Below are 27,366 nucleotides of genomic sequence, written 5' to 3' on the forward strand. Positions count from 1 at the left end.
TGTTCCCGCAGAGAGAGAGGCGAAGAAGATGGCGGCCGTGTCAAGCGGAGGTGCTGCTGCTGCTGCTGGGTCCGCTGCGGCCGGGATTACGCACTCTGCCCGACCGACCCACGCGGGCATGGGCTCCCAGAACCGAGCCCAGCCGTCCTCCGGCATCAGCCACGCCGGTCGCACCACCACCACGGCCCCGGGGTGCATCATCACCAGTCCCGGCCATACTTCTTCGGCCACCAGGCCCCCCCCGGCCCGAGTGGGCCACTACGAAATCGAGCGGACCATCGGCAAGGGGAATTTCGCGGTTGTTAAACTAGCCACGCACGTCATTACCAAAGCGAAGGTAAGCGGACCAACGTCCGAGCGTTAGAGGTGAACAATTACAAGTTGTCATTGTTTTATTCCAATGCTTTTTTGGACCATGTAGCGTCACTCGGGATGACGCTGGGGCCTTCACGGACAGCCCGCTTTGGTGACACCGCTGCTCGGTGTTAGGAGGAGGAGGAGGAGGAGGGGGGCATCACCTCTAACTACTGGATACAGACACGTTTACCTTTACATAAATCTGATTCTACGTGTATTAGCTCGTTATGTTTTTTTATTAAAGAAAGCCAGAAGGGCCCGGGGTTAATGTGAGGCAGAGGACGGAGAGAGAAGAGGGTATTTTACGAAGATGAAGAAAAAGAGGAGACACAGATTGTTCCGACTCTTGGTTACGTTAGCTTAGCTTATTAGCTAATTAGCTGTTCGGCTACACGCAGATATCTTTTTAAGACTTGTGCCAACACAACAGGATTAAAAGTTATCCGACCTGCTGGCTGGACGAACTTCCAGTGTTGTTAGTTGTAGGTTGTTCCAAAAAGTGTTGTAAGTCTTTGTGAAAATCAACGTAAAAGCAGAACTCTTACTAACCAAATATGGGGAGATGCTGCGTTTTATTTTAAGCTAGTTTTACACTTTGCTTTTTTATCATTTAGCGGTAGGAAAGTTTCTTACGTCGTGGTGTAACTGAAGCAGTTTGTCTACACTGTTTTTCAGCGTTGTGCACCCATTTTTTTTCTTTGATATTTCCATATCCCAGTTCATAGCTCGGACAAGAAAACATTCATATGGCAAAACTAGTGGTTTCAAAACTGCCACCACACACTTTTGAGTGGACGTAGATGCTTTTCGCATGGAGTGGGCGCCAGTTAGCAGTATACTAGATGGTTGCCATTTACTTGCAGCCACTATTATCAACAAATTATAATCAAATTACAGAGCTACAAATCCATAAAGAAGGTTTTGGACTTTTTGGGGGGGAATAACAAGTGGAAGGGAACGTTCAAATATTCCAGGTCGTGGTTTTCTTCTCTGCTAACCTATTGAATCAGGTGCCTCAATGTGTCATGGCTCTGTTTGCCTGCGAGCCTGTTGTTGTGAATGCCACTCTGGCTATTTTGGCTACGTCTTCTCGGCATGGCATGTTAGTGTGAGTCCAAAAGGGTGAAAAACAGATAACGAATCAGAAAGCCCCAGTATGTGTGCATTGGACAACAGCAGCATCAGTATTATTTCTGCTGAGAGACACTCATTGATTTCCAGCCGGCTGGCTTCTGCTCGGGACCATGTGTGTGTAGACCGGTGACACGAGAAGCCTTCCTCTGGTGATGTGACTACAGCGATAAGTATGCACATCCCTCATGATGGACGCTCGCCTGAACATTCACAACAAACAGGGGTAGCTTAAGCCTACGCTTGCAGACAAACTCCTGCAGTGTAATTATTTTTACCTGATGAAGAGCCTTTAATTCTAACGGCACACATAAAGGTGTGTCGAGGCCGCTGAGTGTGCAGCGTCACCTCTGTGCTCTTGTTGACATGCACACAGACGGGCAGACACAAGTCATTTTGGGTGCTTTTTGCGCCACACAGCCCAGAGAGAACCTCCCATTTAGCTTCACGAGGCCAAAATAAACTAAGGTCAGTGAGTGCTTTGTAGTGTTTGCATGTCAATGCTGCAGGAGACGCTTCTTGAAGGACTGCAAATGTGTTGATGTGACGATAATGTCATTCAGGGACTAGTAGTTACAGGAGCTGTGTGTTCAATCTTTTATAAGAGCAATACAAAGACAGTAGCAACGTTATAGTGTGAGATTAATGAGCTGGTTATTAAGCTTTACTCCATGTGTGTGTGTGTGTGAGAGCCTGTTAATACTTGCCTGAATGTGTGTGTGTGTGTGTGTGTGTGTGTGTCTGGCTTTCTGTCCGAGTGTGAGAGACAGACAGAGGACAACATGACAGTGGACCACGGACTGACATAATGAAAGAGAGGCCTTGTTTGTTGTCTGTTGACGGCGGTCACAGACCGGCCAGTCAGCTCATGATTTTCACCAGCCAGCTCAACCCCCAGTTGCTCATGAACATCAGAAGAATAAGAGTGTAGCTTAACGTGCCTGTGGACATCATGAATATGGATATGATGATCAGTCATCAGAGCCTTGTTTTGTGGCCTCGGTTTTATAACGATCCAATGGGAAACGCTGACTGGTCCTCTTGTTAGATGGAGCTGGATGATATCCTGCAGTGCAGGACCTGGTTATTTATACTTGGTAGCTTAGCAGGGAAAGAGATGGTCCCTGTCTATGCCTCATTTGCTCTCTGCTGTTTTGTTAAAATCTAAAACACTCAACAGGCAATTTGTTTAAACTTTATTACCCCCCCAATACACGCGACCGTTTCAACCGTGTGTTTTGCAAATTCTTGCCGATTGGAGGTTGTTGGTGTAGACTCGTTCACAGAGAGGCAGTCGCACCACTTAAACCTTCAATGGCAGATAGCTGGTGTGCTGCACCTGGATGTTGTAATAGTGAAAGTTCATCTCCTCCAGACAAAGGGCAGCTAGTGAAGTGGAAGTCAAAACAGAAGTGTTTACACACTCGCATGAACGCTGCGCTGGAGGCAGTTGGGCCACACTTTGCTGTGGTCTTGATAAATGTTGATTTCAGTTTTCATTCTATAAACTTTATTACTAGTTCTGACCTTTCAACAAGGGACGTACGTTCTCTATTAGCGCTATAAACTATACACATTTGTTTTAGGAGTAGCCCTAATACTTACTGCTGTATGACTATGACCAAACCATCAGTGTTTTTGATATATATATATATATATATATATATATATATATATATATATATATATATATATATATATATATATATATTTTCTCGATATTTAGAATTAGCAGAAATTGCTACCTACAGGAATAGCTGTCGTCTGAGTGGCTTCCAAGCATGTCAGCGCAGGAAAAGTTAAATCTATGTTAAGGGTACATATTGACATGGTATTTATACATTGCAATTATGTGGCCAATGTTGCTAATGATAGATATTAATAAGTAATGATAAATGCACATAAGTTCCCAAAGCCCAAAATGACATCCTCACATGCCTTTCTTTGTCGGATCAACAGACAAAACAAATACTTTATAACGATGCAGTATAAAGATGAGCCATAACTCCTCACGTTTAAGAAGCAAACGTTTCACATTGTTTGCATAATAAAATACAAACACTATAAATGGATTACAGAAATTCATTTTGTCCTGCTCGACTAATCTTTCGACACTATTTAGATAACAAAATGTTGCAATTTGAATTCCAGGTCTGTGTCCACCCTTTGATGCAACCTGTAGTCAAAGCCAGTGTTGTGTCATTTCCACCACTAATAGATGTCTGCTGAGTTTCCAGCACGGCGTCATCGTAACATGTCCTGGAAATCATACTCGAATGACATGAGATACGATTAAACGTGACGTACACAGCTTCGCGAAGAAGTGTTCAGTGCATACACGCGATGCTTTTTGGGTCTCTCATAAAGATTGGCATGTTGTTGAAAGAATTATTTTCCCGTTGACCGTCGTTATGGAGCTGATTGCCACACACACACACACACCACACTTTGATAGTCTATTAATCAGGCCTGTAGTTGCCTTGTTTTTAAATGCACTTTACTTCACATCCTGGCCACGTTCCATAGCAAAAGGCATGTTTGCACATCCTCTCTAGGTCACTATCGACATTTGAATGGAATTTATTTCTCTGTGCACAAGTCATTGATTTGAGTCAATTCAATGTTTCAGTATTCTGGCTCTAAACATTTTAGAAATCTCTTCCAGTCAAGTTTAATATAACCCGTTGGTCCTGGCTGGCCTCTAGGTTAACAGTCAGTGATATTATTCAATACAAATACTCAACTAAAGGTCAAAAAACAAACCCCAGCCTACCGATCAGTAATTATAATAACATTTATTTGTGAAATTGTAAAAATATCTGCCGATCACAAATCATTAGAACCTGAAAGTTTTATCTAAAGATTTCTAATCTTATCTGACCGATTGCTAAAAGATAATATACAGTATTATTTTCATAATACTATAAAACAAAAAGGCATTCTCCTGTCATTGACTGCATGAGAACAATGATTATCAGGATGTTAAACTTCTGTCAGTCAAGAAATTGGCTAATTGTGTCAGCCAACAAAACGTGCAGCTTTTTGTCTTCAATAATGCACCTGTATGTCAGCAATGTGTCATAATTGAGTGAATATTTGAACACAATCTTGTCCTTGTGAGTGTTTGTCATGTTGGATAAGCTCGACTGCCATCGTGTTTGTGTTCGGCGTACTTTTGTGTAATATCTCGACAGTCAGGTATGGTCAGCGCCCTGGTATGACCCCGAATGAGGATCAAGTAAGGACACACTTTGTTGTGCCCACAGCACGGTGAGCGAGATCTGTAAAAGATGGCGACGTGTCCTGACCCGTCCGTCTGCGGGGGAGCCACTCTTCTTTCCTCCCGATTGTTTTTTTTAGGCTAGAGAAGGATGAGCGGGAGGAAGAGAGGGCAGGCAGGAAGGCAAAGCGTTAGGTAACAATTCCACTCGGTCACACTCACAGCCTCTCTGTCACACATCGTCCCCTCTCTGTTCCTCAAAGACACACATACGCACACTCACTCTTCATTTAATTTGGGTGAATAATGTGACGAAGGCTGTTTGTGCCTGACTTCTCTTCCTGCCCTCTAGTCATCTTCTGATGCGTCCTTAGTGTTGGGAATCTTCTGCCAGCCAGGTTCACAAGAGAGGAACACAGCCCAGACTGTCTGTGTCTGTCTGTCTGTCTCTCTCTCTCTCTCTCTCTGTTTGTCTCTCTCTGTTTGTCTCTCTCTCTGTCTCTCTCTCTCTGTCTGTCTCTCTCTCTCACACATACACACACAACATGAGGGAGGAAGGACAGTGTACATTTCTCATCTATGTTTCAGCCCAAAACAAGTCTCCGTGCCCTCATCATCATCATCATCATCCACTTGTTGTTGTCGTCTGTGCGTCGTCACAGCTCGTTAGTTGGAGAAAGGTCGCTCCATTCAAGTCTTGCTGGTTTCCATAGCAATGATGGCGTTACCCGTCCTCAACCACCAATTCTCAATGGAGCTGACTTGTCATGTTTTTAACTTCTACTGTGTCATTTTACATATTTTAGGACCGTCGTTATTCCTATAGATGATGCACAAAAAGCTTAAAGACAGACTTTGCTATAGTTAAATATACATATTTGTTATATACACATATCACAGCCTTCTTGTAATGGGCTGATATATATACAGGTGCTGGTCATATAATTAGAATATCATCAAAAAGTTGATTTATTTCACTAATTCCATTCAAAAAGTGAAACTTGTCTATTATATTAGATACTGAATTTGGGATTTTCCTTAGTTGTCAGTTATAATCATCAAAATTAAAAGAAATAAACATTTGAAATATATCAGTCTGTGTGTAATGAATGAATATAATAGACAAGTTTCACTTTTGAATGGAATTTGTGAAATAAATCAACTTTTTGATGATATTCTAATTATATGACCAGCACCTGTATATACAGACACGTGACCAAGACAAGAAGCTAATCTTCACATTTGGAAAGCTAGAACCAAGAATGCGTGACATCTTTGGTTAGAAATGACCCTTCATTGACTATCAAAATAGTTTCCCATTACCAGTCTTAACAGAACGACCACAGATGGTGTGATTTGATGGTTGAGGGTTAATGAACCGCTACAGGTGGTGAGTGTTTTTGAGAAACTGGAAGACGGCATAATAAAAATAAATACAAGAATGTTCAGTCTCAATCAAGATGTCAGACCTCTGACTTTGATGCCAATGCGACGGTACATCTTTGCAGCATTTTTTAAAAGAAGAATATGAATATTTACCAATTCTTTCTTTCTTTATTTATGTCTATGTAGAGATGCTTATCCTATTGTCACTTGCCGATACGCTTGCAGGATCTCTGCAGGATTGTCCTCGGTAAGCACCGATGAACAATCACCATCAAGACTGGAACTGGACCGTCTGGAGTCAACCAGCTTGTTGTGATGGTGTCATGCTCCAAAATACCTTATTGAATTAGTTAGTAAATATAATGGTAATACGGTTCTGGTTGTCCAGATGGCACAGTGTACGTAGTTGACAAATACTGGTTGTGCTCAGGTCTTCATGAAGTGTGGGCTCTGCTCTGCAAATGGCAGATTACTGTGTGATGTCCAGTATTTCCACGCTGTAACGTGTCCCCGGTCTTGTAACACTCGACTGAGTCATTTCCACACACACACACACACTCTTAACAAGTGCACAACGCGCAGCATCTCTGAGAGGCATTGTGCTGACTCTGTGTGTGTGTGTGTCATCAGTCATAGTACCGACCTGCTGTGTGTTTGTACGACACCGCGTGACGTCTCTGTGACTTTATAACACGCATCTATTGTAGAAGATGCTCCCGTGTGTTTGGAGCTGAACAGGGATGTGCTCGTGTACATGCGTGGCCGTTTGGCGTTTCCACGCTACTCAACGCGTGATGTGGGTAAAGCCTGAGCGTTATAGGTGTTGTAATCTGTGTCACCTGTTGATGAAGGTGAACCTCATACATCATGTCATGCATAATGTGTGTGTGTGTGTGTGTGTGTGTGTGTGAAAACACAGGTGAGCTTCTTCTGCCCTAGCTTCCCACTGTAGACGTTACAGCATAGACCCAGTTCTTTGCTTAGGATTAGCCTCATTATAGTTGAGTCATGGATGTTTTCAAAGTGAATATCAGAGAGACTATGTGAACATCTTTAAAAATATCTTATGTAACTTTTAATGCTGGATGAATATTAGTCCTGACAGCTTCTGTGGTTTTTGATTCCTTATATTCTGCTTTAAAAACAGAAAATGCATGAAACTGTTTAATCAGAGCGTTGGGACAAATATCAGAGAATATCAGAATAGAAATACATGGACCAGGACTTCTTTCATGGTTGATTATTCTGATAATGTCCTTTTGTGATATTATGTTACTATCAAATAGTATTGCATTATACTGAGAGGTGTTTTTAATAATTTGTCCCTCCGATATAGACTAAGAAGCCTTTTCTTTTCTTTATGACCTGTTTCTAACGAGAGTCAGGCAGAACTGGAGCTTTGCTATCATGTGAAGTTCAACTGTACAATAATGCTGTTTCCACACATGACACGATACAAATTTTGACCGCAGGATAAATTGTGTTTATTCGCGTCAGTCAGGCGAGGCGCTCTGGAGAGGAGGGTGATCAACCCTGATGGAAACATCCACAATTGCTGCTTCGTACGTGTTGTGGAAGTCCTAAACGCCGTCATGTCCTGTCTCATAACGTCATCGTATTCACTGTATCTAGCAAGCCACACGACACGACGGCTGCTTCACTTCAGCGGTATGAACCCAAAATATACAGATTTAGCTGTGATTTAATTGCAATAAGCAAACAGAAAGGATGCCGAAATAATTACATAATGATGCAGCGCCAACTTCCCAGCTCGGCTGTTCCCATTAGGGGTCGCCACAGGTGATCATTTATATCCATGTAGTTGGTAAGGGAAAGGGAAAGGGCCTTCCATGACCCATGAGCCCTGTTTCTGTGAGGCTAACCACTGCACCACCATGTCCCCTCGTTCTGCCTAATCTAGCACTGGTACCAATTTAAAATGTGCACCTCCAGGACCCATTTCTACATTTGAGAGCGAAGGAAGTGCACCCTGTTTTTAAACTGCCTTTTAGTTGCCTTTGGTATTTCCTGTGTGCGGTGAAGCTACACTCGCTGTGTGAGTTGTGTAATGTGCAGTAAAGGGTCCGGACTCCTCCGTTGGGCACCAGCTGCTCTCGGATGGTGCTGTATTGAAGTCACGGTCATGTGTTCGGAGGGGCTATGTGACACTTCATTTCGTAGCAGCCGGCCTCGTGTGTGTGTGTGTGTGTGTGTGTGTGTGTGTGTGTGTGTGTGTGTGTGTGTGTGTGTGTGTGTGTGTGTGTGTGTGTGTGTGTGTGTGTGTGTGTGTGTGTGTGTGTGTGTGTGTGTGTGTGCGTGTGCGTGTGCGCGTGTGTGCGTGAGATCCTTTGATGGAAAATTCCAGAGTCATGTAAGCTAGTGCAAAGCAGACTGAACATCCCAATGCACCTAAGATACACAACTTATATCCTACCTTGGGTGGAGCTAAACCTGGAAACTAACCTTTGAGATGTGCACTGGACACATGGTTGTTTGCAGAGTACCGCTTAGCATCACCACTCGCTAGGTCTGTGTTTGTCAGCGTGACCAATTCTTAGTTCTTATGAGGCGTGATACTCTTAATCCTCAGTTCATAGTCACCCATTTTAACATCATTGAATCTCTATGGAGGAGAAACACAGTGATCAATATGTGACACCTGAAATGTTTCAGGTACCATTGTAGTTGTAGCCCAGTTTACACATTTTCATTGTCCTTTAAAAATGAGCTTAATGTGTGCGTGTGCGTGTGTGTGTCCAGATATCCTGTTACCCTCCATAAGATGCAGAGGGGAGTGATTACATCACTAAAACTGTATGATTGCCAATGCTAAGAATAGATTCCGAGAGCTTAAAATACTACATGGACACACATTCCAAACAAGACATACACACATACATGTCAAGAGGTTTCTGTTAATATTACTTAATTCATATTAAAACGATACCGGCAATCGATCCAGCGGCTCCAACCCATACAGCCGGGATTACCTGCCTGCACAGCGAGCAACGCAGCGCTCAGTTTTTTTTATTCCAAAAGACCAAATTGATAGATTAAAAACGTGTATTTTGGATCCATATTTCTCGCCATCTGGCCTTTTAAAAACATTCCTCCTGTGTCAAACACTGTTTTCTCTCCTGCTTGCCTCACACAAAGGGAGGACGCAGCTGTATTACCGGGAGGTGGACTTATACAACCACAATAACTTAAACTTAACGTAAATGATATTTTCCCCATTTTTTAGGATGATGACATCATAAACTGGGATGACAGACCTCAATAGAAGCTTAGTAAAACGATGACATTCGGTACAGCCCTTTCAACTGACTTCATTACACTGCAATTATGAAACGGATGCAATTTTATTGGTGGTAAACACGTCAAATATGACAAATAATACAGTAAACCGCAAACACAATTTGATCCTTTTGTTGACCGGGAATGAAATTCCCAGACTCTCCTGATAATTACTCCTTTTTGTGAGTTGTTGAGTTCAGAAAAACCTTGTAGTAAACTCTGCAAATGTAAGATACATTAAGTTATTCCTGTCTTTGTGTAAGAAAACATGGTCGGTTTGTCCCGGCCTGTTACGGTACCACTTCAGATAAATCAGCCGTTCAGATAAGTGCCGCACACGCTGTGTTACTTCCTCCTGTACGTGATTCATTCCCTCCGCGTCGCTTTCATCTTCGTTTAGGCTAATTCTGCTGAATAACGCCTCCCATAGATCTTTCCTTCATCAGTACCTGGACGTGTGTCGTCAATCGACAGTCTGTATACATGTTTTTTACAAAGGTTTCCATGACCTGATCATCATGATATGATAATGATATGATGATAATCATTAAAAGGAGGCTGTCCACTGTGTGGGAAGCAAGTTCCTCATACACATGATAAGAACAGCTGATGTCAGGTGTTGTAAACGGCTTCGAGTGGCATCGAATGAAGTACTCAGTTGGTATCGGCAGCACTTTCAGGGTACTGATATTGGTACTGGTATTTATTAAATAGACCTTGGTAAACAGTTTTGTTCTAAATTGGTACATGTAGGGAAGTTTTCCAAAAGATGTTTTCCACAATTGTACAATGCCCTTGAAAGGAAGCTACACACAGATGCACTCTGATCTGGATTAAAGCCACTGTTAGATTGTTAGATGTGATTGTGTGTCCCAAGAGCCCTCCATTCGCTCTCCCTCACTTCCCCTTCCTGTCTGCAACAGGAAGTGACCCGTGCCAGGCTTCAGATGGCCTTCTTCATGTCTCTCATCAGGAAAGGGAGAGCTCAGGATGGCACTGAACACAATTTAACAGATGAGGTGCTGTTTGTGCGTGTGTGTGTGTGTGTGTGTGTGTGTGTGTGTGTGTGTGTGTGTGTGTGTGTGTGTGTGTGTGTGTGTAAATGCGGGGCGCATACTTTTCATTTTTTCACACGCACTCCCGACTGTACTCGCTCATCTATTTCTGGAGGAAGCTATGTTTTTGGACAGCCTCGTTAGCTCCGCTTGATTAAGTCATTAAAGCTGTCTGCCCATCCCTAAGTGGCAGCGCAAAGCTCCTGTCGCACAGCATCACTGTCCACGCCGCCGGAGCCATTGTGTGGTGCTCAGCCGTTACGCAAGAGCCGGGCCCGCAGTCGAAGTTCACGGCTGAGGTCGGCTTCTCTAAACAAGCTGGAATCCAGGGAAAGCACTGTTTGTGTGACAACTCACAGTTTGGCAATTCAGCATCTTAAGAAATGCCAATACCTCTCGTGGTGTCTTGTTTTTTTTTGTGGCACTTAATTAGTTGTGTTTATTACTTGTTTTTGCGGCTGTTAATGGATCAGCGGTGCCGGGTCACATTAAATTGAGTCTGTCTGACTCACACCCTCCCTTTAGTTCTTTTAGCTGGTTATTTTCTATAATTATGGTGTCATCACAGCAATATTGCAAAGGGCACAGGGACCGTGCTCTGGACTTGTTGCTGGCAATTTAAGTGTCAGCTAAACACCATTAACGTGAATGTATTGTGTTGTAACACTCGAGAGCCGGTAAACAAATTGCAAGGTTTAAGTAAAATTCTTTTTTTGTTTTGTCTCCTCACTCTTTGTTTCCGTCTTCCTCCTTCCTTCCCTGTTTCCTCGCCCCTCTCTCCTCACCCTCTCTCCTCATTTGTCCTGACCTCTCCCTCCGTCCCTTTCTTGTCTCTCTGTCTCCAGGTGGCTATAAAAATAGTGGATAAGACCCAGCTGGACGATGAGAACCTGAAAAAGATTTTCAGAGAGGTGCAGATCATGAAGTTGCTGAAGCACCCCCACATCATCCGCCTCTACCAGGTACACATTAACCCACAGCTCACAGCTTACACCTGAGACCCATGGCCCGATAGGAAAAGGACAAACAAAATACATGTTGGTGACTGGCCCACGGTGTTGAAAATTGCAGGCATTGTTTGGTAGTATTAAAATATAAAGACAATACACTGAGTAAATGGCAGTTTTAGTTCTATTTGAATCTTCCTGTGTGTATGCCAACCACTGCTTACTCATTGTGTTGTGTAACAGGTGAGCCGCCCATCACTGGCCTATCAGAGGCTCTGTAGGTCCTGGTTGTTACCGTTTGTTTATGTCTTCAGGTGATGGAGACGGAGCGGATGATCTATCTGGTGACAGAGTACGCTAGCGGCGGAGAAATATTCGGTAAGGGAGTGTCCCGTTTCTCAGCATGTCTCCTCGATTGTTTAAAGATTTATTTGTCTAAATGGGAACCTCATCATCATCATCATCATCTTCATTTGCATATTCGCAACTGAGTACCATAAGTCTCTAAACTGTCCATTTTGTGTGTGTGTGTGCGTGCAGACCACCTGGTGGCTCATGGGCGCATGGCGGAGAAGGACGCCAGGAAGAAGTTCAAACAGATTGTGGCAGCAGTCCATTTCTGTCACTGCCGCAACATCGTCCACAGAGACCTGAAGGCTGAGAATCTGCTGCTGGACCACAACCTCAACATCAAAATCGCAGGTGTGTGTGTGTGTGTGTGTGTGTGTACTTAAAGAATGTATGGGTGGGAAACTTAGTTTAGTGGTTTTGGGCTGTCTTGGTGAGTGGGCGAAGGCAAGTGTCAACATGTGCTTTTGGAAGCCTTTTCTCTGGTTGATTGACTTGACTCCGTCCCGGACAGATTTTGGATTCAGTAACCTGTTTTCTCGAGGACAGCTGTTGAAGACGTGGTGTGGCAGCCCTCCCTATGCCGCGCCAGAACTCTTTGAGGGCAAGGAGTATGACGGGCCGAAAGTAGACATATGGGTGAGTAGACTTTCAGGTATGCACACGGCCCTGTTGGGCTGCAACACAGGGTGTAGCTGATTGGCTTGAAGACAACAAAATAATGAAACAGGCTACAGCGCTCTAGATTAATTACTTGTTTGTTGAAGTCCTTTTTATATATTGTGTACTCATGGTTTGTGTCCTGCCGTCTTCTCTCTCTATAGAGCTTAGGTGTGGTGTTGTATGTGTTGGTGTGCGGCGCCCTGCCTTTCGACGGCAGCACTCTACAAAATTTGCGGGCACGTGTCCTCAGCGGCAAGTTCCGCATCCCCTTCTTCATGTCCACAGGTAGGACTCTAGTCAGTCCTCACTCTTCCTGTGTCTCTTTACGTCCTCCTCCGGACCATAATGTCATTAGCTTTAGTCTGAAGCGTTTTCTCAAATCCAAACAAAAGTCATGTTTTCAGGACTTTATCCTTGTGGTCCATGTTACATGATAGTTACAAGAAATACAATAAACATGTTGAGTGCGTCCTTCATTCCTCATCAAACATTTTGTATCGTACATTATTTATATCCATGTTTGTTTAGTCTTCAATGCCTTTGTTAGTGCATTACTATGTTATTTGGTGCGTTACAGCCAGCGAAGTGTGTGTGCGTGTGCGTGTGCGTGTGCGTGTGCGTGTGTGTGTGTGTGTGATTTGCATCCTTGTGCGTGATACAAACTAAAACAAGGACCCGCTCACAAAAGCATTGCTCCATAGGGATCCATTTGGTTAAAAAGCATCCACAGACTACCCGTAACAGTGGCTTTGGTCAGCTTGAACTTGAAGTTTTCACAGTGGAATAAAATATCAAAATGTTCCCTAAAAACACTCTTGTGGCAAATCTGGGTTGAGAATTATCTGTGGATGTTGAGACACTTATTTCTGCAAAAAACAAAAGTACCGCAAGTTAGAAAACAAAGTGGAAAGAATTGTAATTTTCTCTATGAATAATACAAACAATTTTAGCAATTTTGTTGGTACATTTGAATATTTTTCCACAAAGTCTGTTCGTGTCGTTGCAGACTGCGAGTACTTGATCAGACACATGTTAGTGCTGGAGCCCAGCAGACGGTTGACCATGGAGCAGATCAATAAGAACAAGTGGATGAGACTAGGAGACCCGGACCCAGACTTCGACAGGGTAAGACTCTCCATCGTCCTGTAGTGATAATTATCTGACGCAAAATCATTGCAGCCTAACATGTGTTGAGTCTGTGTTGCATTGTGCGTCTTTGTGCACATATTAGCTTAGCACAAAGACCATAAATAGCTAGCCTGGCTGTGTCCACCTACCGGCACCTCTAAAGCTCACTAATTAACATATCACCCCCCCTTCCTCTCCCCTCCAGTTGATAGCGGAGTGTGAGCAGGTGAAGACGGAGAGAGAGATCGAGCTCATCAATGAGCAGGTGCTGATAGCCATGTGTGAGATGGGCCTGGACCGAGAACGCACACTTCAGGTTGGACACAAATACGTAGCTGACTTCCATTTTCTGCTCTGCCTTTTGGTAAAAAAAAATAGAGGTGTAACGGTCTTAGTAACTTATACTAATTCTGCCTTTTCTTCTCCAGTCCCTACAAACGGATGCATACGATCACTACAGCGCCATCTACAGTTTGCTGGCCGACCGCCTCAAGAAACACAAGACCCTGCGCGTGGCCCCGCCCACACCGCGCTCCATTAGCTATCCTCTTAACGCCGTACAGGTAATTCATCGCTCACTGGTGTTTGCTTCATGTTGGTGGTTTAGCAGCCGGCACGTCACTTTTCAACACAGTTTCATGGTATTGTGGGAAGTTTTTTTTATTGTTGTAAGCAATGTTTCAAGATGGTCACAACCTGAGTTTAACACACCCTAAAGTTATCTCATCCATCAGATGTGTACCTCTCAATACAGCTAATTAACTGTATAGATTTATTCTTCGTGGATATGTTGCTTCTTCCTTGTTATTAAAGTAACAGTTGATGGTGAGAGTGCTTTTGATGAAGCTGAGTTGATTGCTTTAACCCACATCCACCAATCCCACTGCACTAATGAGATTGCTAGATTATTAGCACAATCCTCACACGACCCGTCTGTGTATGTGTGTACGTGCCCAGCAGACGGATCCGCAGGGTAATCCCATTAGCATGACCGTTCCCCACGTCCAGCTCATCAACCCAGAGAACCAGATCGTTGAGGTGAGTCCACGATGGCTGCATCCCCGTAGCAGCAGTTGGGGTCCTCGTGCACGATAAACAAGCTAGTTTATGTAGCTGAAGTCCCAACCATAGCTCTGACTGCTTCTTATTTAAAGAGTTTGATTGTTAGCATTGTTGTCCCTTAACCTGTTAAAGGAATTGATGCACCACCTAAACATCAGTCAACACAACCGCTTCCAGTTGTCATATTTATGACGTTTTACATGTTTTTAATTACTGCATGTCCAGTATTTACAGCTTACTACTGTTAGTGCAGCCCGGGATCCATCTCGCACACTATGACCAGACTCACATAATCACACACACACTCAAACAGAACACGCACAGCCTCAAAGCTGACTCACAAATGCTGTGAAACACAAGAATGTGTCAGATTACTGCATTGCAGCAGGGATTTTAATAGAAGACCTGAACTTTTAAAGCATGTATATTACAAGTAAAACATATAAAATGTGTATGATCGTTTGATACAATGCTACACATGAACACAAGCATGCAACACACACTAAGAAAGGGCATTGCTAATGTGTGTGTGTGTGTGTGTGTGTGTGTGTGTGTGTGTGTGTGTGTGTGTGTGTGTGTGTGTGTGTGTGTGTGTGTGTGTGTGTGTGTGTGTGTGTGTGTGTGTGTGTGTGTGTGTGTGTGTGTGTGTGTGTGTGGTTTAGCCGGATGGCAACATGGCACTGGACAGCGATGAAGGGGAGGAGCCATCTCCCGAGGCCATGGCTCGCTACCTTTCCATGAGGCGGCACACGGTGGGAGTACCAGACCAAAGGTAAAGCTCTCAGTGATGTTTAATAGTAAATGTCTTATTTGGGATATATGAGCTAGTTGCCACATAAATGAAGCCACTGACTCCTGTCCGGTCGTTGTCCCCTCTTCCACCACAGGACAGAGATGCAGGAGGACCTCCAGAAACTGCCACCAGGTTTCCCTTGCGGTGCAGTTCCCCAGCCCCTGTTCCCCTCACTGGCCCCCACTATGGGCCAAATGCACACTCTCATGCCCACGCAGAGCTTGCAGCCCACACAGCAGCTGGAGTACAAGGTACAGTCAGTTGGGTTAGATTGGACGTGGGCTCTTTCAGTTTGTATTGGGAAGCTTCTGGAAGTCATCAGTTAGTTTCCAGAAACGTATTAATTTCCCCTCAAATCTGACTTTCTGTCTGCCGATCCTCCAGGAGCAGTCGTTGCTGCAGCCACCTACCCTGCAGCTGCTCAACGGCATGGGGCCTCTTGGTCGAAGAGCTTCCGACGGCGGGGCCAACATTCAACTACACGCTCAGCTCCTCAAGAGGCCCCGGGGGCCCTCACCGCTTGTTGCCAGCCCGGTGAGGATCTGGATTTCTGTGCATTTTCTACATCCTCCCCTCATATAAACTGAGTGTTGACTGGTAAATTCTTCTTGCCTCTCTTAGCACCCGATCCCTGCAGTAGCTCCGGTGGATGAGGAAGGTTCAGACGGAGAGCCAGACCAGGAGGCAGTACAGAGGTATCCCACGATTACGGTTTTTGGTGAAGGGCTACACTGTACAGGGGTGCTGTCTAGACTGGATACTCTGGGAGGCCGTAACCTGCGACAAGACGTCTGTGGGTTCTGTATGAATGTAGTCCTTTCAGTAGTTTTATTTGTTAGATTTACATTTATTCTTTACTTAACTAATTTACTAGGACATTTATTATAGTAATGGCCTGTTCAGCAAACTTAAGAGGAGGATCTATGTGTTAAATCCAGTTAGTTGAATAACTTCTTTATTACAAAAAAGCAAAAAAAAAATGGGGTTACCAAACAAATACGACACAGTTAATAGACATATTTATGCAAGAAAAACCTTTCAAAATAAGAGACTTGGAAGGAGCTGAAGTCAGGCCAGGGTAGAGACAGCATCAGGTTTGGGTTATGGGGTCTGGATGTTGGATTCAGAAGTCCAGGTTCGGGTTTCCCAGCCGGTCCTCCTCAGACAGCACCTTCTGTAGGCTTCGCTGGTGTCCTGGGTTGCTGGGAGTGAGTGCCTCTCGGCTGCTCTGCTTTTTCCTACGGGAGGTGGCCACTCTGCTGTGGTGCTTACACCATCTCTCCTCCTATCTCCATCGCGCAAGTGCCTTCTGCCACAGTTCCAAAACTCAATCTGCCACCAAATCCAGCTCTTTAGCCAAGAGCTTCTTTGTCGCTTTCATTTCAGTAAGTGCCAAATTATTCTCCGGACTTTCTCACTCTTTCTCTCACAGCTTTGCTTAGCTTGCAAAACCCAAAAAAAAAAATCGGCATCCAGTCCAATCCTTAAATTGGAAGCTGGGGGGTTGTGGGATACCCGTAAGCAATAACATCCATCTATGGTGTAATTTTATTATGTTTTTCTGATTGGCTAAGATGATATGAATGATGGCACCTATTGGCAGAGGTGGGAAGGGGCGGGCCTTCCCCCCCCCCCCCCCCCCCCGTCTCCATTAGCCAATGAGGACAGAGAGCTGACCAGCGCTGCTTCCTGTCTCCCACCCTCACCCCCGTCCTCCCCCCTCCCTGCGGCCCAGGTACCTGGCGAACCGCTCCAAGCGGCACACGACGCACGCGCTCACGAGCACATCGCATGGCGAGCCCTCGGCAGAGTCACAGCGGCCCCAGGGCCCCCGCCAGAGGGGGGGCTGGGCCCCCGACACACACAATCGGTGAGGGGACACGCCCGCTCCGAGCTGTATATGCACAAACACACACTCTCATTAAATGAGGGGCATATTAACCCTGTCTTTTCCCCCTCTCTCTCACCCCCCCCCCCCCCCACACACACACACACACACACATATACTTACACTCGCACACACAGCTGATCTCTCTCACACACACACACACACACACTCACACACACACACACACTCACACACACACATTGGTGAGGATGCACTCACCAAGGGAAGGTTGTGCACCTTCCAAAGACACATCGCCACATCACAGTTAACCTTTTAAAGTTTCCCTCATAAACCTGGAAGGAGCAGGTATTTCACCGGTTCAGATGTAGCAGACTAGTCTTGTATCAGTAAAACCCCGCAAAGCTAAACCATTACCTCCGTTTCTTCTGTCCAATAGCAGTCATATTTCTGTGTTTTTGTTTTTGTGTTTAGCTGTTGTCCCTTTATTATAAGTATCATCTTCCTCCAACTCAGATTAGAACGTCTCTTGAGGTGCTAGATGTGCTTTTGTATTTGGATGCATTGGCAGAAATAAGTTGTGGCTTCATTGAGGGAAAGTTGTTGAACATGGAACACTTTTTGGGAGGCAGATGCTGTGATATGCTGGCTATCTGTATGCCAGCTCAAAGTAGTAGTTCATGTGCTTTTAACTACACAATGAAAAGTAGCCAAGAGCTTGTTTGTAGAAAGCTCCTCAAGAAGTGTTCCTTTAATGTCCTATACTGGATGAATAACTATGGTATGTATAATGTACCTTCCCTTTTTATCAACTGTGGCATTTATTATCCTGAAATATGTTGTCTCATTGACTTCAGCTGTTACAAAGGTGCAGTGACTTCTGGGACAAAGAGTCAAGGGTTTAAAAGTGATTGTAGTCACAGCCCCTCTTCAAAGTTAACATTTCCTCCATAACTTTACTCCAACTCTTCTGTCGTGGTTGACGGGATGGATGAAACCATTTTAAGGAGAGCTACCGGATTCATTGGACATGAATTTTGGGCTCCTTATGTTTGTAACACCAGCTATTTATAACCCAGTGAGTGGGCCTCAGAGAGCCATCTCGTGGGCTGCAGAGGTACTGCACAATGGTTTGATTAAATATAAATACAAAGGTTTTTTGGTAATTTACAAAGCTAGTTATCTTTATAACTAAATGTAAAAATGGTCAATATTAAAATGATTCAATTAAATGATCAGTTACATTTGAATATCACGTCAGTTGCGACAGATGATCAGTAGAGACACGCGTGTTAGCTCGCCAACATTCCCACCAATGCAGTGGCACGAAATACTTTTTCAATGAAAAAGTGACGTAGGAGAGAACCATGATGATGCAGAATACATTAAATGTGGATTCATAATGGCAGGCAGTGATGGGGATGGGTTAGCAGAATATTTATTTTGGTCGTTACAGCTGACGGAGGCACAACACATATATATTCAGCCCAGTTTATTTAGTTGTTTTATTTGGGATGGTGGTTCTCTTAATGTTTTTAACGATCAGAAGTTTGAGAACCCCTGTTCTACACTCAATATATCATATCATTATATTTCATATAACTTGTATTATTTTGTGCACGGTTGAAAAGCTCAAGCTTCTCATGTGTGTGTGTGTGTGTGTGTGTGTGTGTGTGTGTGTGTGTGTGTGTGTGTGTGTGTGTGTGTGTGTGTGTGTGTGTGTGTGTGTGTGTGTGTGTGTGTGTGTGTGCATACACACGTGTCTGCTCCCTGTGGTCCCCCCCTCAGGTCCAGCTATAAGGACTGTAACACCCTTCATCTCCCCATGGAGCGCTTCTCACCGGTCAGACGCTTTTCTGACGGAGCCGCCACCATCCAGGCCTTCAAGGCTCACCTAGAGAACAGCAGCCTCATTAAGCAACTCAAACAGGTACGCCACACTCCTCACTATCGAGGGATGTCATCTGTTGAAGAGATGCATGGAGTTATGTTTTTTTAAGGGTCTGTAGGAGGCAATGAGGCAACATTTCTGAAGAAGTGTATTGATCAAAACCAACGACTTCACCAGGTGCTGAGATTTCAGAAATCCCCCTGCTCTGTAGTCCCCTTTGGCCTTTCCTGGCACTGTAAAGCTGCTTTATGGGCCAAGAACAACACCAGTCGCTCTCTAGATGTGGACCACTGTGATGCACCTATTTCCTCTGAGAAAGTAACATGCTAGATGTGTGGGGTATACAGTTATATTCGTAATTCTGCCCCCTCGTGCTCTCTCCTCTGGTCTCGGCTACAATTCAGTGCAAAATAAAAACAGCCACGCTGCAGTAAGAAGCACATCTTTCATTTTTAGTTGGCTCATTTCTGTTTGCGATGCACTTTAGGTCACCATGTAAACCAATTGAGTCGCTCACACAGAAGGCGCTGAGCCTCAGATCTCGAGATAAGATCCGAGTTCATATCGGGCCTTCAGGAGCTTCTGATGTCCTTCATCGGGGATCAGGTGTTATCCTGCGATGGTGCTGATGATCAGCGCAGAGGTTTAACAAAGTGCGAGGTGAAACGGGGTCGTAACAGGAAGGAAAGCTTACTCGTCGGCCAGCAATACTGCAAGAGACACCGGGTCGGACTTAAAGTATCAGAAGTGTACATGATACGACACATCTGGGGGAAGATTAAGATATTAGGGCAACGGTCTCAGAAGCAGATGTTTGATTGTTTGTGAGGCTCAGAGGTTGGTGGGCTTCACAGCAGCTCACTGCTTCTAAATGCTTAGAATGTGACAATTAAGAATTTTTTTATTTATTTTTTTTTTTTTGGTGAGACCAGACGACAAAGTAGTTACAGAGCAAAATTACAACAAGAGTTTTATGAGACCATTCGCTTATCTTTTGCTGTTGGTAATCATGTGATGTCCAAAGTGTAAACAAGCTGAACCAATCAGAGCACCGTTGTTTAACGCGGACACATTCCGGACTTTCTGATATCTCTCGCTTGAGAAAACCTCAAGCTGGGTCTTGAGACGTCACATCACTCGCACTGTGATGGGATGAGCTCCCCCAGTGGGAGGCGGAGGGAGGGAGGCTAATCATCACGTTCACGGCGGGTGCTTCCTCTCGGGCATGCAGTGACGTGCTGGGAACATCATTGCTCTCAAGTGTATAGAGGGTTAACACGGGTGCAGAAGAGGTTAACTCACTCAAAGAACCCCTGATCAGATAAAATGTAATTTTCTACTTTTTCTTTTAAATATTGTTGTTAATATTTGGGGACCGTGTCTTGTGTTTTCCGACAGGAGTGTGAGCAGCTCCAGAAAATGTACGCCGCCCAGCAGGATGAGCGATTCCTGGAGCACACACAGCAACAGCATATCCTCTACCAGCAAGAGCAAATAATCCTCCACCAGCAAATCCAGGTATTTGACGCTGACGCGGCAGCCGTCACAAAGATGTCATTACAGACCGAAGCTACGCTCTCCCCGTGCGCAGTGGTTACAGCGGTGTTTGCCGCTGTTCATAATCTTTCGTGTAAGACGGGTCGAGCTCTGTTTTTATGATCCCAATGCTTTACAAGGTCAGGTAACAAAGATGTAACTTCGCAGAAAGTGCTATTGATTTGGTTCACTGGAGGCTTGGGTATCCTGCTCTGTGGCCTCATTTGTCTCCTCAGCTTGAGTCCTCTCTTAAGGACACGCACTCTCCTTATGAGCACTTCCATCGTCAAATCATGTCGTATTTGATTTCTTTTCACCTGCAGGGTCTGTCTTTAGGCCATGGAGAGAGCCAGCCCAGTCACCTAACCCACCAGCTCCAGAGGTGAACACACACACACACACACACACACACACACACACAGGCGTATTACTCATCCGCTATTGAATGGTGAACAATGAACTTGATACCGTGGTGCAGTGCTATCGACTGAAGTGTTACATCACGGTCCCGTCTCTTCTCTTCTCCTCTCCTACTCTCCCCCGTCCTCCCTCAGGTTGCACATCCAGCCCTCCAGCCCTCCGCCAACACATCCCAGCAACCACCTCTTCAGACAGCCCGACCAGAGCCCTCCGCCTTGCTCTGCAGGCATGATGCAAGGGCACGGTTAGTGAAGCGATCGCTGGAGTGTTTAAGATGCTTCTTTACATTGTAGCTGGTGTAGACGGGAGGGCAACGAAGGGATAAGTCCATCTTCGACTGGTTATGATCTTCTGATGGGTGACTTATTTCAAAGGACAGTTATTGACTCTTCAGTCACAGCTTAGCCTTTCATTTATTTATTGCCTTTATTTTGTGCATAAACACAGAAGTTAGTTAGTTCAGTCGGGACCAAGCCTAACAGTTAGCTGAAAGGTAGTAATAGGAATCTAGTTGCTCTCATTCCCACAGGGATTTAAGTGGGTAAAAAGAGAACTCTGTGTCATGACGCCAGCTTTCAGGAAGTTTGAGATTTTCCTCTCCCGACTTGTCTCTTCTTCCAGGAGGTCCGTCACCGGTGCAGTACCAGCACGGTGCTCCTGTGCTGTATCAAGGCCAGAGTGGCAGCCCGCCTCCCACAGCACTGACTCGAGTCCCCCTCCCAACCAATCAGCAAGCAGCATCTGCTCGCCCCACCGTACCGTTGGCACAGGGTGTACCTCAACAGCAGCAGGTGACTTTGCAATGGTTGCACGCATTGCTTTTAAATGAAGTCTCTCTGAAGGTCTTGGATCTATAATGAATATTAACGTTGTGCAGGTGACCATTCAGGTTCAAGAGGTGGAGCTGGGAGGTGGAGCACAGAGACAGGGCGGCTTTCTGTCCACGCCGGGCCACCGAGTCCTCGGGAAGCAGTTGAGCGCAGACAACGCCGAGACGCACAGGTGACCCCGCCCATCCTGTCTGCTGACGGCGGCCATTTTCTTTGTTGTCTTCTTCCGTTTTTTTTATTTTTCTCTCTCTCTCTCTCTCTCCATGACATCGCCGCTTTGAACAGACTTCATGCTATTTGTTGTGTTTTTGTTCATCATTGTTTGTTTCTCACTGTTTTTTTGTGTTTTACATTTCTGCCATGTCCGCCAATTTTCTACAAAGTCTTATTTTGAAACTGTAGTCAGTAATACTGTTGCTCAGGCCAGAGAGTTGATGTGCGACAGTGAAGACTTTATTTGTTACCGGTATTGAAAAATGAATGTAAATCCCCAATCCTCCAACTTCGCTGAGATGACATCAACAGATTCTCCACCTCAGTGTAGCTGGGTGAGTGATTGGACGCAAATGTTTTGGAAGTATATGTAGAGGTCCCAACAGTTAAAGTAGTCAGTGAGTAGTCAGTGCATTCACTGAGCGGTTGTGTAACAATCTTCAAATGTACACTGAAATCTCAAAATGTATCCTCTGGAAGTGATCTTTACACCTCTCAGTGAATACTTGAGCTGAAGTGTTTGCTAGTCTGTGTGCTGTGATGTTAATGAAAGCATCGCTATGATGGAAGAGGATTGGTAGCATGTTGATATGAGACAACAGGTAGCTAACTAGCCTCTGCATTCCCTCATTGTCCTCCAGTCGCAGCCTTGGCCGCTTCACATCGGCTTATGACCAAACTCAGTTTAATCCCCACCTCTTCCCCGGCGACGCCGCCTCCCGGTGCGCCTACAGCCACTACCTGCAGGGAGCCTCCCTCAAAGTCCCGGGCCTGGAGGAGTACCAGAGCGGGGTGGTCGGGACCGCCACCTACGGCCCCCCTTCTACACTACAGCAGGCCCTGCTCTCCCCAACTCCTCTGGAGTACCGCCCCCCGCAGCATCACGTCACCCCCACCCTGCAGGGCCTCCTGTCCCCCCGCCACTCTCTAACGGGCCACGCCGACCCCAGGCTGCCGCCTCAAGACCTGGCCGCCCTGCTGAAGAGGCACAGCCCCCGGCCGTGCTCGGCGACCCCCACACCGCCTGGCGGTGCGCCCCCAGAATACGGAGAGATGCTGCTTCTCCGCCAGCTGAGCCAGGGGGAGAGCTTGGAGCTGCCGGCGCAGCAGAGTGCCCCCGGAGGCCAACACTATCACCACCTCCTCCAGATTCGACCCCCCGACGTGCAGCCACAGCAGCACCCGGCCCAGGCCCCTTGCCCCTTACCTCACTCGGAGAGCATGGAGGAGGACGAGGTGCCAGCTGGCTACAACCACCCGCACGAGGGCCTGCTGGCCAAGGCAGGAGAAGGTCATGAGCTCCTGGGACCCCCCCAAGGAGGTACCCCGCCCTACACCTCCCCTACACACAGCCATGGGGGCTTCATAAGGAACGCTCCAGCATCTAGAGGTAAGACATGTTTACGCAGCTGTTATGAAACTCTCTACAGAACATTTTATTTTCACACAGTACATTCAGTGTCCACATCTTTTCTGTCAGAATCCGAGCATGCGGAGTGCAGGCCCCAAGGGCAGGCCATGGAGGTGCCTGATCATAATGGTGTGGGCTATTCAGGAGTTCCCCAGGGTGACGCCTATAGGTCCCGTGGACAGCTACAGCGCCACCACACCATCCAGACCTGTGACGATGCCTATGTGAGTGAAACGCTACAGTGTGCAATGCAAAGCGGATGGCAGGAACAAGCTCACATTTCTGTGGCATGTGAATATTGGGAGAGTGTGATGTATCAGTTCATCTCGCTTACTGTTTAGAAGGATAACAGCTGAAGGTTTGCGTGACCGAATTAATAAGTCCTATTCTTGGGGCGTCCACACCCTATTAGCATTACCCAATCATCCAAACAAAGTTCTAGAGGCTGCTCATTATGTATCAGAGGTTGTTGTTTTTTTCTGCGTCTAAAACGGTTCTTCACGTTCTGTCCAGGATCAGCCGGAGCCCATGTCGGGAATGAGCCTGTTGGCCGGGAAGGCCCTGAGCTCCGCTCGCATGTCGGACATTCTCAGCCAGACGTCACTGACGGGAAGCCAGCAGCTGCGCCAGCGGGAAGAGTCGGGTCAGTAGGAGAAGTGCATTAGGACACTTTTAACAACTTCAATACGTGCTTGTCTATATCGGTAAAAGGTGTGTGTTTCCTCGTGCAGAGTGTGATGTGGAAGAAGAGCTTCATGCGGCGGCCTGCTACCCCTCCTCCTGCACCAGTGACATGCTCCTCAGCTACAAACCCCCTGACCTGCAGTACAGCATGGAGCAGGCTGGGGTCTAGCACAGGTACCCGCACGCAGCAAAGGCTCGGTAGAGAGAGATTATGTTTCATTTTTGTCTAGTTTAAATGGCTGCAAACACATCTAAACAGCCACATATGAAATTGCAAATTCAAGACTTTTCCACACCTGTAAGGAAAGTGTGTGTGGCCTAGGAAGCTAATGTTTTAAAGAAACAAGTCATAGTTGACGTAACATGTTTCCAAATATGAATAGTATCTTCTTTCTCTTAGGAGGGGGTGTCTCCTGTGTACAGCGGTCCATATCAGCCATCCTGACTTGTGTTGACTTGAGCAGCATCACGCCAAACCACCGCTCTCTGCCCAAACGGGGGCGCTCCACGTCCATCTGTCTGTCTCCATCTGTCCCTGGGAGGGCAGTCTGCGCAAGAGAGGGGGAGTGTGTGTGTGTGGGGGGGGTGCAGACATTAGAAGGGTGGGGAGGGTGGGGGGGTCACAGGTGGGGCCTCGGGATTCCAAAGGTCAAAGTGCCAGCATTTCCTGCACAGACATCCAGCATTTGTTGCCGCAGGTTGTCTTCTCTTTTCACCTCCCATCACGGGTAGATTGGGGTTCCACTCCTCCCTCTTTCGACCCCCCCCCCCCCCACACACACACACACACACACACCTTGCCCAACTGCTGCCCTGACCTAACCCCCCTCCCACCCTTTTGTCTTCTATTAACTGTTGGCATACTTCATTATGTGCCTCATCGGCCAACGCATTACTACAGTCATAGTTGCAGGAACATAGAGTCCCATAACACAAAGAAACACACACACACACACCGCTGCCACAAACCCAAAGTATTCACATTTGGTGTGAGAGAGAGTGTGTGTGCGCATGACTGAGAAGAAGAGGTGAGCGGAGGGGAAGGGTGTCCGAGAGGTTAAGTCTGCCCCCCCCCCCCCTGCAGCAGATCATTCCGGAGTGGGCTGAAGTCTCTTCTTGGGCCGGGTGGCGGGTGTGTTTTTTGGGGTCAGGCTCCAACTGGGCAACAAAAACCGCTCCTTCCAAAGATGGAGCTCAGTGACATCATCGCACAGGACAAACCAGCTCTGTGTTTTTCTTTCTCTTCTTTGTTCTGCTGTTCATTTCCTTTTTCTTTTATTTTCTTTTAGACTTCATTTTTACAGCTAATGTCCATGTAGGCATTACGGTCAATATTGTTACTCTTATTGTTATTACTGTTTTCTGTAAAAGAGGTTTTATTATAATGAATATTATTATTATTATTAAAGGAAAAACAGTTCTGTGTTGCAAGGAAGACAACATTGTTCTTTGATTACTTAAGTAATTCTGCACTTTCGGTTCAAGCTATCTTCTCTCTGTTTCCACCTCCTTGCAGCTCCTCGCTCTCTGTCATGCTGTAGCTTTTCACCCCCTCCAGCCCCCCCCCAGCCCTAACTATGCCCCCTTTTGCTCAATCCTCCCTTCCCATGTCAGTGACAGTGTATTGCATTGTGGGTAGTTTTACCAGACATTTGCTCCTTTCCTTGTACAGTGATGCCATGTATAGAACGCTATTGCAATTTCTGTATCAAATCCTTTCTTTTTTTTTGTTACTATTTTTTGATTTTAGATGTTGTTGGGGAGGTTTTTATATTGGTATTGTTTATCATTTGTATTTTTTTGGATGTCTTCAAAATGTTTTCTTTTTGTTTTTGTTTTAATGAATCGTGAGATTTCTAGCCAAAAGAGGACGGAGAGAAGAGAGACGGTGCTCCTTCTGTCTCAGAAAAAATATTGTTCTTATTTGTTTTAATATTATTATATCGAGACACTTGAATAAGAGGAAAGTAATTATTTTGTGTTGCTTTTTTTTAAAGTATAATTTCAATTGGATGTTGTCGTGACTGTCGTTCTTGTCGATGTCGGGCCTGTTGTCTGTTACCGGGGTAGTTAGGCAGGCTATACAGGGTCAGGCTTTGGTCTTTGTCTGGGGTGGTTCGGGTGCTACAGAGACTTGACGCTCTTAAAAAAGACAAAAAGAGACACAAAAAAACCAACAAACTGAGGGAATAACTTGTAATATAGCTGACATATCATTCTAAACATCCCATGTGTGGAAACGGACAAACCCACTTCTCTCTCTCTCGCTGCCCCGCCTTTCTGCTGTGATCCTCCCGCCACCTTTTACTACATCGGCTTCTGATCGGACGACGCTCTGCGGACACGGCCCCTCCTCCCACGCTAACCAAGGAGGAAACTACAACTACGATTACCCCCCCACCTTCACAAACCTGAAAGGGAAGATCGGAGGCGGCGATCCCTGCGTCCTGTAGTTGGATTCACCTGGACACGCCTCCCAAGCCGTCAAAGGGAAACATTTCAGGAGGCGACCACAGGAGGGAACAGCTCCAGTTGGACTTTATCCGCAGCAGAGGAATACGAGGGCGGACCTTTAAACATATCTACCAAGGCCTGTGCCCTGAGCGCAGTCGGATGGAGGCTACAGCACACATCGGACCACAGCAGAAGACAGAACCGCCCTTTTAAAATTTGGTTTTCTTTGTTGGACCCTCTATTTATCCTCCCATATACAGGACCCACTGGGTCCATATAGGGCCAGCAAGAGACTGTGGTGCGAAGAATAAAGCTCCACTTTGTATGTATCCGTACTGGACAGACTTCACGACACCTGGCTGCAGCGGTTGACTTTTCGTGCGCTCTTCATTCGCACCGTGTCGCTTCCTGTTTCGCCAACACTTGCTCCCATTCAAAGCAGTTGGAAGTAGCTTTAGTGGTAAATCACAGCCTCTAAAACAATGAGTGTTAACACTGAAGTAGGATGGATTCACGAGATTATTTTTGCATTTTCTGTTTTTCTTTTCCCCAAAGCGGAGTCCGTGTCTCTTTGGGCAGAAGGAGCTTGTGTCCCCGTTCCGTCCTGCCTCCAGCTCTCATTCGCTCCTCTTTCAGGTCAGATCTGATTTCCTTCGTTGTTTACACCAAGCCAGAAGAAGTGAGATCTGAAAGA

At 45.8% G+C, this 27,366-nt stretch overlaps 1 protein-coding gene across 3 annotated transcripts; it reads left to right on the plus strand.

Annotated features, from left to right (window-relative positions):
- Positions 1-26,231, plus strand: sik3 (SIK family kinase 3). 3 transcript variants are annotated; one of them, XM_076101054.1, is made up of 26 exons: positions 1-337; positions 11,292-11,408; positions 11,708-11,771; positions 11,934-12,095; positions 12,256-12,380; positions 12,566-12,689; positions 13,411-13,529; positions 13,738-13,848; positions 13,961-14,095; positions 14,493-14,570; positions 15,257-15,366; positions 15,482-15,638; positions 15,772-15,921; positions 16,009-16,082; positions 17,123-17,257; positions 19,022-19,163; positions 20,523-20,642; positions 20,984-21,042; positions 21,215-21,324; positions 21,702-21,871; positions 21,958-22,082; positions 22,765-23,513; positions 23,604-23,758; positions 24,048-24,177; positions 24,266-24,392; positions 24,619-26,231. In XM_076101054.1, exons 1-25 carry the CDS (start codon positions 29-31, stop codon positions 24,385-24,387), a joined length of 3,852 nt encoding a protein of 1,283 aa, XP_075957169.1. In that variant the 5' UTR covers positions 1-28; the 3' UTR covers positions 24,388-24,392; positions 24,619-26,231. The 3 variants fall into 3 exon arrangements, with proteins under 3 accessions (XP_075957169.1, XP_075957170.1, XP_075957171.1); XM_076101056.1 differs by having other exon boundaries at positions 4-337; positions 14,490-14,570; XM_076101055.1 differs by lacking the exon at positions 17,123-17,257 and having other exon boundaries at positions 14,490-14,570.
- The last annotated feature ends 1,135 nt before the right edge of the window (positions 26,232-27,366 follow it).

The sequence above is a fragment of the Anarhichas minor genome, unplaced genomic scaffold (genome assembly GCF_050575085.1).
Source record: "Anarhichas minor isolate MPS153535 unplaced genomic scaffold, ASM5057508v1 ptg000026l, whole genome shotgun sequence".
In the NCBI taxonomy this organism is placed as follows: Eukaryota; Metazoa; Chordata; class Actinopteri; order Perciformes; family Anarhichadidae; genus Anarhichas; species Anarhichas minor.